The sequence below is a fragment of the Aspergillus sclerotioniger genome (assembly GCF_003184525.1).
Source record: "Aspergillus sclerotioniger CBS 115572 chromosome Unknown BO94scaffold_6, whole genome shotgun sequence".
Lineage (NCBI taxonomy): Eukaryota > Fungi > Ascomycota > Eurotiomycetes > Eurotiales > Aspergillaceae > Aspergillus > Aspergillus sclerotioniger.
The window spans coordinates 736835-752751 of NW_020290996.1; the positions used below are offsets into that span (position 1 = coordinate 736835).

Here is a 15917-nt window from a genome sequence, read left to right on the forward strand (position 1 = left end):
CTGGTATGTCATAGTAAATCTGCCTAAGGTTATGGTGGCTTACCCATACGTTGAAGTAGAAGTAGTATGTAAATCAGTCGGCCATTCATTTTGCGGAAAAAAAGTCCTTCACAACCATGAATAAAAATGAGAAACGTAATGGACATAACCCAAGCCCAGCCCAAAATAATTCATAAGCATAGCAAACGCTCTAATCTAAATATCAAACATGCAGTCCTTGTTCAACATGGACAGCATCACGCCCGTTGTAGACATCAACCTCGGCATTAGCTTTTTCAGTTCGTTGACTCTTCGTAACGGCGTTACTCTAAGCCTTGGTGATCTTGCAGATGAGATCCTGGCCATCGACCGAGTCACCTTCCTTGACCAGCAAGCTGGAGACCTTGCCGCTGTGGGGGGCCGAGATAACCATTTCCTAGAGAACGTTAGCAGCAGATCAAGCAAACTGTGTTAGTTGGTTGGGATATACACATACCATCTTCATGGCGCTCAGGACTGCAAGCGGGTCGCCCTTCTTGACTTCCAAGCCATCGTGGACACGGATCTCAACGACCACACCGCTCATAGGAGCACCGACCTGGCTGCTGTCGCCCAGCTCAGCCTTAGGGCGGGCCGTGTTCTCGACGGACGCCTTCTTGTCGTCGACACTGACCTGACGAACCTCACCGTTGACTTCGTAGAAGACCTCACGCTGACCGGTCTGCTCAGAGAGGGGACCGATGGCCAACAACTTGAGGATCAGCACCTTACCCTTCTCCAATTCAACGTGGAATTCCTCGCCGATCTCGGGCTTGGCCAAGAAGTAACGCGTGGGCAAGACGGACAGATCACCGTACTTCGCGACGAACTTCTTGTAGTCCTCGAAGACCTTGGGGTACATCGCAAAACTGGCCACGTCGTACTCGGTGGCAGCACCAAACTTTTCCCGGATCTGGCTCTTGATATTGACCAGGTCCAATGGCTCCAGGTAGAGACCAGGACGCTTCTCAAGCTTGCGACGATCGCGCAGAGCGCGCGAGCGCAGGGGCTCGGGGAATCCACCGTAGGGCTGGCCCATGAGACCCTCGAGGAATTCCAGCACGGAGGCAGGGAAGTCAAGCTCGCCTGCGCGAGCAACAACATCTTCAGCGCTCAGTTTGTTCGAGACCATGAACTGGGCCAGGTCACCGACCACCTTGGAAGTCGGAGTGACCTTGACGACATCGCCCAACAGGTCATTTGCAGCTTCGTAGGCCTTCTTCGTTTCCGCCCACTGCTGACCCAGACCAAGCTGACTGGCCTGGAAAATAAGGTTGGTCAACTGACCACCGGGGATTTCGTGCTCGTACACTTCGGGGTCGGGACCCGTCAGACCCGCCTCAAATGGCGAGTAGAGCAGACGCAACTGCGCCCAGTAGGTATCAAGAGCGCGCACCTGGGCAGCGTTGAGACCAAGGTCTTGCTCTGTTCCCTCGAGAGATGCGAGGATAGCACCAATGCTGGGCTGGGAGGTCATGCCGGAAAGGCTGTCCGTGGCAGCATCGATAGCATCAGCACCGGCCTGCGCGCAAGCAATCATGGACGCCACACCAGTTCCAGCAGAGTCGTGAGTGTGCACGTGGATGGGAAGATCGGGGTAGCGCTCGCGAATGGAGCCGATCAGCAGGCGAGCAGCCTGGGGCTTCAGCACACCAGCCATATCCTTGATACCCAGGACATGGGGCTTGAACTGGACAACCTTGTCCACGAGGTCCAAGTAGTAAGGGAGGTTGTACTTTTTGTTGGGGTTCAGCATGTCACCACTGTAGCAAATGGTGGCCTCGACAACACCCTCAGCGGCGTGGACGGCCTTGATACCGACCTCAAGCTGGTCAACATCGTTGAGGGCATCAAAGACACGGAAGATGTCAACACCGCACTTCTTGGCCTGTTTACAGAAGTGGTAGATGGCGTTGTCGGGGAGGGAGGAGTAGGCAACTCCGTTGGCACCACGCAGCAACATCTGGAAGGGGATGTTGGGGACGGCCTTGCGCAGCTTGCGCAAGCGGTCCCAGGGGTCTTCGTACAGGAAACGCATGGCAACGTCGAAGGTGGCACCACCCCAGCATTCCAAACTGTAAGAGTTGGCCAGGGCATGACTTGTCTCGTGGGCGATGTTCAGGAGGTCAATGGTACGCACACGAGTTGCCAGCAGCGACTGGTGGGCGTCACGCCAGGTAGTGTCCATGATCAGACAGCCCTTGTTAGCACGCACAGCGCGGGCAAAACCCTCGGGACCCTCCTGGTCCAGGATCTGCTTCCATCCCTTAGTAGCGGGGGCAGAGACATCAATGGGCTTGCCTGCCTCGTCGAGAAGGACGGGCTTGATGATATCGCCCTTGAGCTTGGGCTCGCCCATCTGACCCTTAATACTACTCCCATTGACAGCCACGTCACCCAGGTACGCCAACAGCTTCTGAGCACGGTTCTGACTGCCGACGAGGGCAAACAGCTCGGGGGTGTCGTCAATGAAAGTGGTCCAGCAGGTACCGTCCACAAACGTGGGGTGACTCAGCAGGGAGGTAAGGAAGGGGATGTTGGTCTTCACGCCACGGATACGGAATTCAACCAGGGCACGAACGACTTTACGGCGGGCGATTTCGTAGGTGGAACCGCGGCAGGTACACTTGACCAGCATGGAATCGTAGTGAGGAGTGATGATGGCACCGGCGAAACCGTTTCCGCCATCCAGACGGACACCATTACCACCGGCAGAACGGTAGACCTCGATCTTACCAGTGTCGGGAGAGAACCCCTTGGACGGGTCCTCGGTGGTGATACGGCACTGAATAGCGAACCCGCGAGTGGAGATGCGGTCCTGGGTCAAGCCCAGCTGTTCCAGTGTAGCGCCTGCAGCGATCTGGATCTGAGCGGCAACGATATCGATACCGGTGATCTCCTCCGTGATGGTATGCTCGACCTGGATGCGAGGGTTAATCTCGATGAAGTAGTAGCGGTTCTGCTGGTCGACCAGGAACTCTGCGGTACCGGCATTGCGGTAGTTGACGGACTTGGCCAGCTTGACGGCATCAGCCAGGATGCTGTCACGGACATCAGTAGGCAGGTCCTTGGCCGGCGCAATCTCAACGACCTTCTGGTGGCGACGCTGAACGGAGCAGTCACGCTCGAACAGGTGCACAACGTTGCCGTGGTTGTCACCCAGGAGCTGGACTTCAATGTGCTTGGGGCGGTCGAGGAAACGCTCGACGAAGACGGTGCCATTGCCAAAGGCAGAGCGGGCCTCAGAGGTAGCACGCTCGAAGGAATCACGCAGTTCGGCCTGGTCGCGGACGACACGCATACCACGGCCACCACCTCCAAAGGCGGCCTTGATAATGATGGGGAAGCCGTAGGTGTCGGTGAAGGCCTTGACCTCCTCAAAGTGCTCGACTGGGCCGGGGGTACCGGGCACGACGGGCACCTCACAGCGCATGGCCAGCTGACGGGCGGAGACCTTGTCACCGAGGCTATCGATAGTGTGGGGGGTGGGGCCGACAAAGACCATGCCGGCCGCCTCGACCTTGCGGGCGAAGTCGGCGTTCTCGGACAGGAAACCATAACCGGGGTGGATCAGGTGCACGCCATGCTCAAGAGCAATCTTGACGATCTCATCACTGGCCAGGTAGGCTCCGACCGGGGTATATTGGCCGCGGTGGCCGATCATATATGCCTCGTCAGCCTTCTGACGGTGCATGGAGAGACGGTCCTCGTGCGAGTAGACAGCAACGGTCTGCAGGGACAGCTCGTGGGCCGTCCGGAAAATACGAATGGGAATTTCACCACGGTTGGCGACGAGGATCTTCTGGAATTTCATGATGGCCGAGTTGGCACGCAGACGGGTGTGGACGGAGTCCCGGTGGTGGTCATGGTGGTCATCGATGAACTCGACGTCATCGACCGCCTCCTCGGGCTGACGGGGGGCAGCCATGGCGAATATGTGATAAGGATGGAAAGATAGGAGGTGGGGGAAGAGGAAGGGAGGAGGGGAGATGGAAGGGAGGGGGGATGAAGCTATTCAAGAGGTTCTAGGAAGAGAGAAGGCACAGGGGCTGGGAAAGAAGGGAATTTAATACACGAGTTAGCCGATTGAACCAATAGCGCTCGGAATAAAAGCAAGCCAGAAATGGAGTTGAAGTGATGAATGAGTCACCTGGGGAGAAGGTGCTTCCGGGGAAGAAAAAGGCCCGGTTGCGGAACGGGAGGGTGAGGGAAAGCGCGGGGAAAGAGTGGGAGGATTAGGAAGCTCAATTGGGGATCGGCTACTCACCCGAGGGAAGGAGAAAGAGAGGATGAGGATGGTCTTTGGGATGGGAGGATCACTCGAGGAGAAAGAGAAGGATTTAAAATAAAGCAGGAGGGGAGGAAGTTGGAGAAGGGGAGGAGACGAGGGCATAGAAGTACTTGGATGCGGCCCCGGCTGCACGGCAGCTGCAGCTGCAGCAGAGGAGCGGAGGGGCAGGACAACCCAAGGCGGAGGAGGGGGTCCCGGACAACGATGACGCTGCGGCATGATTGGCAGGTGGTAATGTAATCTGGTTACGCCGCCAGGGCCTGGACGGTAAGCTATCGCCATAATGAAGTGGCGACAGTCCGGAGGAGGGTCTGTAATTCCGTGACGGCACTAGTAAGCGCCCCCCAGACGCTCGACTCTCACCGGCACACCGGGCTGCAGCATGTGGGATGGTGACCCATGGATGTCATGGCTGTCCTGCCATTCCTTTTTTTCACTTCTGCTTCTTTGCTTCTCCTGGGCAGCGGTGCAGCCTCCGTTCGTCCGGGTAATTGGCTGTCAAGCATATTTCAGTTTGGTGGGGATTCACCCTCCAAGGTTGGATCTTCACTACTGACGGTGATTCAATGGCCCGTACCGCGCCAACACCAGCTGCATACAGTGACTTTCTTACGAGTCTCCCATCACCGTCGTTGATTGCTTGTACATGAAGATAACCGAATCTGCATCGGGTGGTTCAGGCGTTGCGTTCTCTTGCTACCTCGGGTGTTCGGGCTAATTCTGGCCAGCGTCTGAATCCCAGCGCGCGGGACGACGACGTCTCGTCAAGGTTACCTAACAGCATCGGTCCTCCAACCCTGATATCATCAGCCGTCAGTAAACGAACCGAACCTAGACCCTCCCCACCACATTTCCGGCGATAGGCGACGGGGATCTTCATCCAGAAAGCTAGCAAGAATCATCCGAGCACACCAGCTCGGTATCCGTACTTTGTGACCCAGCTGCATTGTGCCCTTTTTGCACCGATCCAAAGTGCATCTATCAGCTTGGCAGCTTCAGCGATCGTCGCACATCCCCGCTCCGGCGGACGGTGTCTAGGCCAGGCTACCTACTAAGGACATAGTAGTAGTTATATGATCTACCTCGGTCAAGCAGGAACTATCGTATCCAGCAAGTCGGCTCAGTAGCTCCTAAGTAAGCCTTTCAGCCTTCTTCGGCTTTCATCTGAGGGGCAATTTCCCCATTGAGTAGAGAGCGATACCCATCTGCCCATATAAAGTGAGACCTCGCCGGAGTGGATGGGCGACTCCATCGATAGCCTGGTTTCCACCGGTTCCCATGACCTGGCTGCAGAAAATCCCACCCGCCGGGACAAGCCCTGCCTTCCCTAAATCTCACACCGGGCCTCACATCTCCGGTTCTAGATCTGCTTGGTGCTCCCCCTGGTGCGCCAGTCCCTAATCTGGCCCAATTATTATCGGATAATTGGGATTATGAAACGGCATGTGATAAGGTACGTCTCCGGCTCCTTGTGCCGTATGGACTACTCCTCCAGAGAGCCAATCGTAGTGCCTGTCTGGGTTTCCTCTCAAAGCCATAATCGAGCCTCGTCGGAGGATTGCATATATAACAGCCTTTACATCCACCCTCCTCCGTACTCCGGTCTCCTCTCCGCTGCAGTATCCCCTCCTCCATCCGTCCGTTACCCCGGGATAATTGCTTATCGCTGCAACCTCGTCCACGCAAACCCTCCACCCGAAACGTCACTGACTCCCTGCCTGTCAACTCGGCTGTTCCTCCAATCCTCCGTAGTCGGGGCTAAATCCTTTCCCTGGCACCCAGGCGTCCAGACCCTTCCTTTCAACCGAACGCTTTCATCTCGAGATCCCAGATTCCAGATCGCCACTTAGGCTTAGTGTAGGAGTTAGCAGCTCAGACTACCGAGTACCTTGCTTTGAGTAGTATAAGAAATGTCTTTGGTGATGGGTTGACCCCATCGACGGCGCCATCTGCCGAGATCCATTCGTAGATCATTCGCTTTCCATTCCCGAAACCCCAAGCCTGCACTACAACCCAAATCTCAAATCAGGATCAAATCTCAAGTATAATTGAATTAAGTACGACAAAGCCCGTGACCGCCCAGGATCTCCCGGAGACTGAATGCACAGAATTTTAAGGCCTATGAAATACATCGAGAGGGGTAAAGTTGTAGGTGACATAAGCAGGAAATTGTCGAGAAGAGGAATACAAACGGATCCATGAAATGGATGGGAAGAAGCATCAAGTAAGAGTAACAAAGCCCGACCGGGCGGAAACAGCGGGCCCGTCAGCCGACAGACAGAGCCCATCCAGCCATTATCCCTTCACAATAATAGCTGGTGTCCCACCCTCACCCGGAAGCAGATCAACCATCGCTCATGCTATACATACAGGGTGTTATTCAAAATGACAAGGGTGCGTAACAAACGTTGATCTAGAAAGGGCGGAACCCAGTTGCCTGTGGAGCGATGCCGTTGGCCTGGCCAAACGCCATGGGACTTGGCGCCGGCGCAGCCGGGCCCTGGGTCAACATCAACCGCGTGCCACCCAGAATTGGGGTATTGTCCTCCTCCGTCTTCTGAGTCACTTCCCGTGCCTTCCGTTCCTCGTTGTCCTTCTTGAGCATCTCAATTGTGCGCGTCTGTTCACACAGGAAGTTGATCATAAATGGCATAGTGAAGTCGTGAAGGCCGTGGCGCCACGAGAGCTCCAGGATCACGTCAGGCCGGATGAGATCGTAGCAAGCATACAGCATTCCAACATAGCACTCCCGGCTGCCAATGTCCACGAACTAAGAGCACAGTCAGAAAAGATTTTATGAGACAATTGACCCTAAAAGAAAAGAGATAAAGACAGAAAGAAAAGGCAGGATTGAACTCACATAACGAAGAAGGTCCTCGACAATCTCAGACTTCCCGGAGATGGCCGAAGTCTCGATCGCGTCCTTGTAGAGCTTGTCCTGTTTCGACAAGGCAATCGACTTCTCCCAACGCTTGTTGTTGCGGTAGATGTTAGCTGCGACCTGGCGGAAGAAGATGAGATCATGCTTCTCCAGTCGCTGGGCAAGTGCCACCGCATCGAAGTTGTCGTAGTTATCTACCGAATCGCGGAGAGTCTTGTAGTCCTCCTCCTCAATCAACAGATCGTTGATGGCATCATTCACTGCCTTCTTATTCTGGGTCTGCACATTGAGCAAGAAGGGCTTGATTAGGGGAATGTTGTCCGAAGCCTGGAAAATGCGCACGACACGGTTGACGTCAATTCGGGAAGTGAGCACCTGCAGCAGGTCGGTGAGAAGCAGGGGCTGTTCCTGTAGGTAGAAGTTAAGCGCACGGTAGTAGATCTCCAGGTTGGCCACCTTGACAATGATGTCCTTGAACGAGTGGTGCTCCCAGGCGTCGGCAGCACGCTCCATCATTGCCAATGCAGCATTGTCCCATTCATCGTAATGGCAGTACAAGAAGACCAGTTCTGGCCAGAGATTTGCGTCTTCGCAAGCCCGGATCATCTTAGGGATATTAATGCGAGACCAGAAGAGCTTGAGGTGCTCCATCACCCGGTCGGGGTGGTACTTGGACAGAGCAATGCCCAGCTCAGTGAACATGCCCATATGCGCCCGTTCCAGGCCCAGACCAGCCTCCAAAACCGCGATAAGTTCGTCAAAGTATCCATTGCGCTCATACTGGCGCACGAGGTCTTGCAGCTCTTCCGCATGAACAATCAAGTTGAGACCGCAAATCTGAGCGAGACGGAATTCCTTTTTGCTGACACATGCTTCGTTGACCTGCTTCCAGACCTTAACGCTGTTGGCTTTGCGTGCACACTCCACTGCTGCCTGGTAGTCTTCCAAGTGCACCAAGGTTGTTGCCAACTTAGCCCAATTCGAGATGCTAGTGTAGAAGATCTTAGCAGCCTGGTGGAAGCCTTCCTCGTAGGCCTTATCACCAGATGCCTCGATATCTGCGACGTTGGTGGTTCGCAAGAAGTCCTCGAGCTCCGAAAGTTGGTCGAGGCGGGCGTAGCAGAATGCGAGACCTGTGTCAATGGCAGGCTCGCGCAGAGTCTTACGGGCCATCTTAAGATACTTAACAAGATCATCGTCTTTTCCGGCATGTGTTGCCGTTTCGATAACCTCATTATAGTTCGAGGGATCACCAGCACGAATATAGGACTCGATGGAGTCAGAGACGCGAAGACCATCCAGCTGGGCCTTGGCAACTTTGCTCCACACCTCCGGTAATTCGACGCGCTCTGCAAACTCTTGTGCACGGTCAATGCTGACAATGTTCTCAACCAAGACATTGACAGCAGCAATGAAGTTGTTCACCTTCTTGTAGATCTCGAACGCCTCCTCGTACAAGCCGACCGAGATGCACATTTCGGATATCTCGTCGGGGCTAAACTCGTTGAGCTGATGGATGTAGTCCATCAAACGTCCCTTATCAGCCTTGGCCGCAGTAAGCATCAGCAGATTCTGCAAGCTGCCGTTATCACTGAATGGCGAGGGCTCGAGGATAATTTTCTCGAGCAATTCAATCAGCTCACCAGGCAGATCCGCTTCTAGGAAAGCCTTGACAGCAACTGACACCTTATCGGGCTCGGTCGATTCAGGCACGGCAGTTGCAATGACCTGATCGACAAGTGAACGGCGGTGCTGGTTGTTTTCACTGAGAACGAAGGACCAGATTTCCGAATCGGCGCGCTCCACAAGGTAGCGAGCCTGAGCACGGTACATGGCGTTCTCGTTGGTGATATTGATGAGTTCAAGATCATTCTGTCCCTTGCGGTAGGCGATATATGCCAGGTTCGGATCACGTTTTTCGCAGTACTTTCCAACAGTGAGGGTGTCGTATAGATCGTTCTCCTTGAGGAATTTCTCGGGGTTGTTGTTGCTATCGATGTAGATCTTTGCAAGAGCATTGTAAACTGCCTGCTGCTGGTTGCCCGTGGCAAGAGTAGCCTCGAGGAAGGGCAAGAGTAATTTCAGTCTATTCCTGCTCTCAACCTCCGAGACAAGTTCATCAATGGGAATCACGGATGGATCGACAGTGGAAAGAAGGTTTTTGATGATGCTCTCTTCGCAATCAACGTCTAGCAGACCGCCGACGACCGCGGGAGCGCGCGACGGGTTGATACGCTGTACGTACACCTCGATGGACTTATACTGTTGGTTCTGGTAAAGATAGAGAACCAGATCGTGGACAAAGTTGAAACGATCGCACACGATAATCAACGGGAGCTGCTCCGTCAACTTGGCTTCCTTCAGGAAGTTCTTCACCTTGTCCGGGTTGTAGTAGTTGCTCTCACGGCAGATACGCTCGACCTCATTGGTCTGGTTCATAGCAGCGGCAGCCTCGATGTACTTGAAGTGAACCTCGGGGTCCTCGCTAAGGTTGACAATACTTCCAAGGTAAAAGAAGAGGCCTTCAGCGGTACGATACTTCTCGAGCAGGCTAATAAGGCGAGCAGGTCCCAACAGGTCGGAGAACTTAGTGCAGATCTGAATGACCGCTTGTAAGTTCTGGCGAATATTAACCTGCAACATCGTGTCCATGCAGTCAAGGGTCTGCTCGACTGAGAGACGACCAAAGTAGCTCATCAACCACTCGGGGCTCAGCTTGTCAGTACAGACAATGTTGCGCTTGATGGCGACAGGGTCGTCAGTGTTCTCGAGCGCACGTTGGATGAGACCGGCATTCTCACAAAGCTGAGAGATGCGAGGGCGATCGTAGTGAGTAAAGATCTCATTGCCAAGAATGGCATCGGCGACCTGAGGAGCATTGATGAGGTTCATCTCAAGTAGGCGTGTCTGCAGGTGGCCGTGCTCGGGCTTGTTATCCTTCAAAGCATCTAGCAAGAATGAAGTGGCCTGCTGGATCATGTTCTGGGACAGGAAAACATCCACGACGCGTTCTAGATCGATGAGAGCACCGGATTCCTCATTGGCAAGCTGAGAAGCAAATTCAGCACCCTTTTCGGGGTTCACGCGAACGATATGCTGCAACAGCTGGGTATAGTCCGGCTGGTATCCAACCTGCTTCGAATAGCTGAGGATCTTGTCGAACTGACCCGTCTCGGCGAATCCAGCGATGACCTTATGCGAGACGTTGGCCTGCAGGTAGATGTTGAGGGCAAGGTTCATGTCGTATGGCCGAACAATATCACCTAGTTCCTCTGAGCCTTCCAATTTGTTTTCGCGCATCCACTTCTCAAGAAGGTGCTTCCTGTTCTGCTGCAAAACAGGACGGACGAGCTCAACACTCTCATACTTGTTCAGAGAGCCCTTATCCAAAAGCATGCCGAAATACTGGAGGATTACAGACATCCCCTGTCCGGATTGAGGAGCGCTCTTGAAGCGGTTAATGGTCTCCGGAGTGCGCAAGAAACCACGGGGTGAGTTGGCGGCAATCTTGGCGGCTTCAGAGTAGTTGCCTTGGGCGACAAGGTTGTCGAACTGCTGCTGGTACAGGTGGTCTGCGCCAGGAAGGCCTGCCTTAGAAGCAAGCTTCACTGCGAGGCCAGACATAGCCGGGTTCTCCATCAAGTACTGGATGATAGTACCCTCATCGACACTGACCGACAGAACTTGACCCTTGCGGTTTACGCCGACCAGACCAGCAGAATCGGAGTCAGGGGCAGTTGTAAAGATCGTCTCGCTTGAAATACGGTTCATGAAGATGCAAGTACCGGTCTCGAGGTCGTAGAGGTGGATAAAGCCATATTTGGTAACCAGGTACACAATATCGTACTTCCTGGAGACCTGCATAGCAACTGGGAAGTCATTGACCGCCTCCTGAGGGAAGTATACCTCTACGGCCTTCTTCTGGAACCTCGGGTTTGGCTCCTGATGGTCGATTTCGGCGATCTGCAATTTGGCACCAGTTTGCGTCCGAACAGCGAAGGTAAAAAGCTTGTGTTCGAGGGGAGAACCTTCGACACGGATCGAAGCAAAAGTAGCTGCGTGGCCTTCAATGAACTGCGAGATCCCACGATCCTTGGAAAATAGCTGCATTGAGCCCACAACGCGACCTTGCTGCTGGCTGATTCCGACCACCACCATCCATTTCTCGTCATCGTTAACCCGGTAATTGATGATTTGGCATCCCTGGTGGATAAAAACCCGCGTTAGTATGTGTACGAAAATGCCATCGCCTGGCGAGATCAGATGTACATACATTCAGATTGGGGAGCCTATCGAAAACCTTAATAGGCTGGGACTGGGTAGGGTCGAAGACATCCCAGTGGTAAACAGAGGACTCTGTCACCAAGCCCAGGCACTTCTCACTGAACCACTTCCAGTAGACAACATCCTCATTCATGACCGCTGATTTCAGCTTCTGCTTCGCCGTCAGGTCGAAGATCTGGATTGTGCGGCCTTGAGCCTTCAGAGCGATGATGTTGCGGTTCCAGTGCATGATAGCACTATCCGCATTGATTGGTCGCTTGATGACCTCATTGTTGTTCTTCAGGTTGATTATGATAACTTGAGGTTTATCTTCTTCGGAGAGCTTTTGCCGAACACACACGAAGTGGTCTGATTCTAGAGTCTGTCCAGTAGTGATATCATCATTAGCGCTTTTGTGTCCGACATTGGCCATGAGGTAGGGGGTTCTAAGGGTATTACTCACACATGAGTTGAAACCAATCGATGCCGGCTACAGGAAAGTGAGACGTAAGTAAGATGGCCAGCTACAGTTAGGAGGAACGAGCGGGCGCGTCTCCACGGATTGGGCGTGTAAGGCAATCGCCCGATTGAGCATCAACACATACCGCAATTTCAGCAGCCGTCAGCTAGAGAGGTAGGAGATGATTGTCAGTTCTTATTTCACAGATGCTTCAACGACCGAGGGTTGACAATACTTACATTAAGAAGCTCCGTAAACTTGATCGGTAGAGGAGCCATATTTACCTAAGGCCGCAAGACGACCTCATCCACCCAACAAAACGCCACGCAAAGGAATCCACCGGATAGCAAAGGAAATGAAATCGAGGAAGGAGGATTGAAGGTATGGGTGAGGAAAGAGGAGGTGAGGGGGGCGGAGGAGAGAATAGAGTAAGATAAATGGGATTGGGGAATGGGAAGGCGAGACTGGGGAAGCGGAAAGTGACCTCAGGAGGCCGGCACGTTGCTGAGGTGTCGCTTATGGGGGGTGGCGTCACGTGCAGCCACCAGGGGTACCGGGCGGTGCCTGGTTCCAACGGCCTTGTTGGAAACGACCTGGAAGAGATGAGAGGTTCAGACGTTATAATTAGAATGAGACTCAGGTGGGCTTGAAAAGTAATGCATAGTATGTGTGCTCTGCGCCTGGTGGGTGCTTGCTTTTTTCTCCGAGCTCTACATGTGGAGGCATCGGGTCTTTGTATACAGGTGTCTTCTCTACAACTTATTAGTGGATGTGCTGTCTCTCAAGCTACGACCATGGAAGCAGGTGAATGCTGCTGTTCTTGAGACCCGGGTGTTAAGCAATTCACTTCAGAGTCTAACTCTTCTAAATTGATTATTCTAGATAAGGTGGATGTTAATCCGGGTTGTTGCTCCAGGTTTAGCAAATAGCGTTTCAAAAATATGACTGCTACTTAGCTTCTCAGTCCGATATAGGATCTATACGCACAGCATCAATCAAGCCAAGCACATATGGACAGACAATTCAAGCAGTATGATGGACAGACAATTCCGAGCATAGCAGATATTTCAACAATCCCATTTCACCTGGGAGCCTCCAACATAAAGTCGCCCATATGTCATCATAGAGGCTCGATTTTGGACCTTACAGAATCGCCTGATGTTGGCCATTGAGGTAAAATCGTGCTACTATAGTCATCTGGCCTTGCATTCTTTTTGTCTCCTTTGACTCACTTATGAATCTCGTTGGGGTCATCCCGACAATCCTATCTCGTTGCGGGAAGAAAAGACAAGAATCAAGATTGGTTAATGTGCTGCAACTAATCCGCAACTGGAACGATAAAATAGCCATATTTGATAGAAGAGGCACTAGGCAAATATTTGTGATCACCCTGTTGGTGACTGGTGCGATTGACTAGACATCACTGGTTCTCGGAAGTTGTACTGGACCACGGTGTACTGACCTGCTGCGTATTCCCAACCTCCGGTTTCTCCGACATAAACACTATGACGTCAGATATAGGATAATACTATGTACTATGGTAACACAACCTCGACTAATCAATCTTTCTTCCCCTTCGAGCCTGACTGAAGCGGCAATAATTCCATAATCAGGCTATTCCTTATTTCCCCCTTTTTTTCTAATGAACGCCTTTGCCAGGTAATTCACGTAGCAGATTAATTCCGCTATCAGTCCTAGTAGTGATATATAGAATTTCAAAACCACGGTGACTTCCCAGTTACACTATTTTCATTATACCCACATAAAGGCTTTGTCCTCCCTATCCTTTGTTAGTTTCTGCCCTTTGATTTCTTTCCCATTGCCTCCATGCAACCTTGTCACAATCAAACTCTAGACGCGCTTCCAGAGGTGAATCAGTATAGCGGGGTTGGCCCACCCAGCCTCCCCTCAATCTGGCAAAAGATTGGAGTTCTGAACCACACAACACTGATAAAGTTACTTGGTCCTGTCGCTAATGTGTACTAGCTAAATAGTTCTACCTTTCAGCTCCTCCTTTCTCCCCTCCCGTTTCCGCTTCTGCTCCTAGCGCATCTTCTATCATTCGGAAATCCTTTCACACTCAAGCAAGACTCTGGGAGACTGCAGATTTCATACGTCACTGTGAGCTGACGTTTGCTAAACAATTCAAGAGGGCGCTTTCAGCACTGACCAATTGTGTACACGTGCTATCAATTTAAACCAAACACACCACGGAGCGACGAGAATGCCCAGGTCACCTAGATGATATGAGTCTAAGTTTTCCCAGATAAAAAACGACTCAGACGTACAAGACTTGAACCAGTATCAATCTGATTCAATCCTTCGATGATATCCCGCCGACTGTCGCTTCTACTGGTGGTATTGTAGAGCAACAGTGCCTCCCGATAGCAATCAGGGCTGCTCTTTGCGTACCCCCGGGCGTCGTCCATGATCATTTCATATACAGGAACACTCACTTCCTTGACAGAGCCATCCCCAATCATGCTAAGACTTTTGTATTCGCCATCGACCGTTCTTCCATCCATATTATATCGCGCCCAGATTGCGTCTCCGTACCGCTTGTCCGAGACGGCCGCGCAGTACCGGGAAGCCCACGGCTCCACCCATGCTCGCCTGCTGCTTTTATTCAGGACGTGCGCAACTGGATAATCGAGAAAGAGCGGCTCGGGCGATTTAGGTGGGTTGTCATCGGCGCTGATGGTCGACATCGCAAAGGTTGATGATACGCAAAGGACTATAGATCTAAGTCGCATCAAGAGTGTTAGTGGATCGACCAACCGACCAAAAGTATCCTAATACAGACATGTAGTGTTGGAAGTTGGGTAGAAATATTAATTAACCGGACTTATATAAGAGAGTATTGCGAGAGATGCCTAATTTTGCCTTTGCGCGTCTGCCTAATCGTTCAACTTATTACTGCTAAATCTCTTTCCTACGCTCGATATTACTACATAACAGCCCCGATAATTAACCCACTGGGCTAGTTTACTCTGTCGTGATTGGTTAATGGAAGGGCTATTTTCCGTCTTCGGTTCAAGCAAGGGGTGCCTGTCACAGCCTGTATTAGATGCTGCTATACAAGTGTCATGTAGTAGACGCCAAGCCTAAATGTATATGTCTTAGATTCCAACAACATATAAACCTATCACATACCATAGAAAAAGGATTGTGTACTACTAATCTAAACCACAAACACTTCAGCAGAACACAAGTTCACCACAGCCTCATAGTACTACGGCCACATGCCAAATGCCCGGTAAAGCAAGGGACCCACGTATAGGGTCTCTGGGTGCCTACATTAACACTGCACCTTTCCAGCAAGTAGAGAGCACAGCATCCAGTTCTCCGTAAGTCCAGCCGGCATGGCGACTTTCTGTGAGGCATCGGCTTGCAGATTGCATGCATCCTGCAGCTTGCTTTAGTTTGCGTTTGCGGTTCCGGAAAATATGGAATGATGCATTCCTGCGTGTTGCCGTAGGTAATCTACTGCATTGTCATTGGGTCGACTTGATGGCTTAGACAAACTGCAACTCTTTGTTGCATGAGAACAGCCATGATCAAATGACACTGCATCCAAACGCCCCCACCAAAAAAGTAAAAAAGAGTAGTGAGGTAAATACTAAATAGAATTGAAGGAGGGGCAAAAAAATATAAGATTACTCCCACGCGGATTCGAACCACGAAGCTCATGATTAATAGTCATGCGCTCTACCAACTGAATCATAGGAGGTGTTGATAAGAACAATCAAGGTGGATTTCTTAATATAACCAATGATTACTGTGCGGGTTTATTAACTGCACGTAATATTTGATGAGGGAACAAGCTATTTTGTACAATTGCCATGCTTCTGAGGGACCTAAGACACTCTTTCAGAGACTGACAAGCATTATAACATCACTGCCTTAATGAGCGAGCTCCTTGTGCTCCGGGTCGCATGCAGACGCACATTTTGACCTTTGTTTACGGAACACTTTCAACCCAACCAGGAAGCCTAGATCATATC

General features: G+C 52.0%; 3 protein-coding genes and 1 non-coding gene across 4 annotated transcripts; all 4 read right to left on the reverse strand.

Annotated features, from left to right (window-relative positions):
- Positions 1-96: 96 nt before the first annotated feature.
- On the reverse strand, positions 97-4363 carry BO94DRAFT_532565 (pyruvate carboxylase). The gene is made up of 2 exons (XM_025611143.1): positions 476-4363; positions 97-415 (listed from the first exon to the last, which is right to left on the reverse strand). The coding sequence occupies exons 1-2, from the start codon at positions 3944-3946 to the stop codon at positions 308-310; spliced, it is 3579 nt and encodes a 1192-aa protein (XP_025470394.1). The 5' UTR covers positions 3947-4363; the 3' UTR covers positions 97-307.
- Positions 4364-6335: 1972 nt separating this feature from the next.
- BO94DRAFT_564002 (clathrin heavy chain) lies at positions 6336-12359 on the reverse strand. The gene is made up of 7 exons (XM_025614391.1): positions 12316-12359; positions 12153-12234; positions 11995-12079; positions 11917-11943; positions 11464-11835; positions 7170-11393; positions 6336-7079 (listed from the first exon to the last, which is right to left on the reverse strand). Exons 3-7 carry the CDS (start codon positions 12046-12048, stop codon positions 6723-6725), a joined length of 5034 nt encoding a protein of 1677 aa, XP_025470395.1. The 5' UTR covers positions 12049-12079; positions 12153-12234; positions 12316-12359; the 3' UTR covers positions 6336-6722.
- Positions 12360-14102: 1743 nt separating this feature from the next.
- Positions 14103-14621, reverse strand: BO94DRAFT_583011 (uncharacterized protein; the record flags this gene model as incomplete). Its single annotated transcript, XM_025615523.1, has 2 exons — positions 14103-14150; positions 14202-14621. The coding sequence occupies 2 exons, from the start codon at positions 14619-14621 to the stop codon at positions 14103-14105; spliced, it is 468 nt and encodes a 155-aa protein (XP_025470396.1).
- A 949-nt stretch (positions 14622-15570) lies between these two features.
- On the reverse strand, positions 15571-15643 carry BO94DRAFT_t92. Its single transcript has one exon. It is a non-coding gene; the product is annotated as a tRNA-Asn (tRNA).
- Positions 15644-15917: the final 274 nt, after the last annotated feature.

Bases quoted from the DNA above. Each gene is read 5' to 3' on its own strand.
- BO94DRAFT_532565 (XM_025611143.1), bottom strand. From the start codon at position 3,946: ATGGCTGCCCCCCGTCAGCCCGAGGAGGCGGTCGATGACGTCGAGTTC. The intron at 416-475 runs GTATGTGTATAT...AACGTTCTCTAG, and splicing joins TCCTGAGCGCCATGAAGATG to GAAATGGTTATCTCGGCCCC.
- BO94DRAFT_564002 (XM_025614391.1), bottom strand. From the start codon at position 12,048: ATGCTCAATCGGGCGATTGCCTTACACGCCCAATCCGTGGAGACGCGC. The intron at 11,944-11,994 runs GTTCCTCCTAAC...ACTTTCCTGTAG, and splicing joins CCGTGGAGACGCGCCCGCTC to CCGGCATCGATTGGTTTCAA. The intron at 11,394-11,463 runs GTATGTACATCT...TTTATCCACCAG, and splicing joins ATAGGCTCCCCAATCTGAAT to GGATGCCAAATCATCAATTA.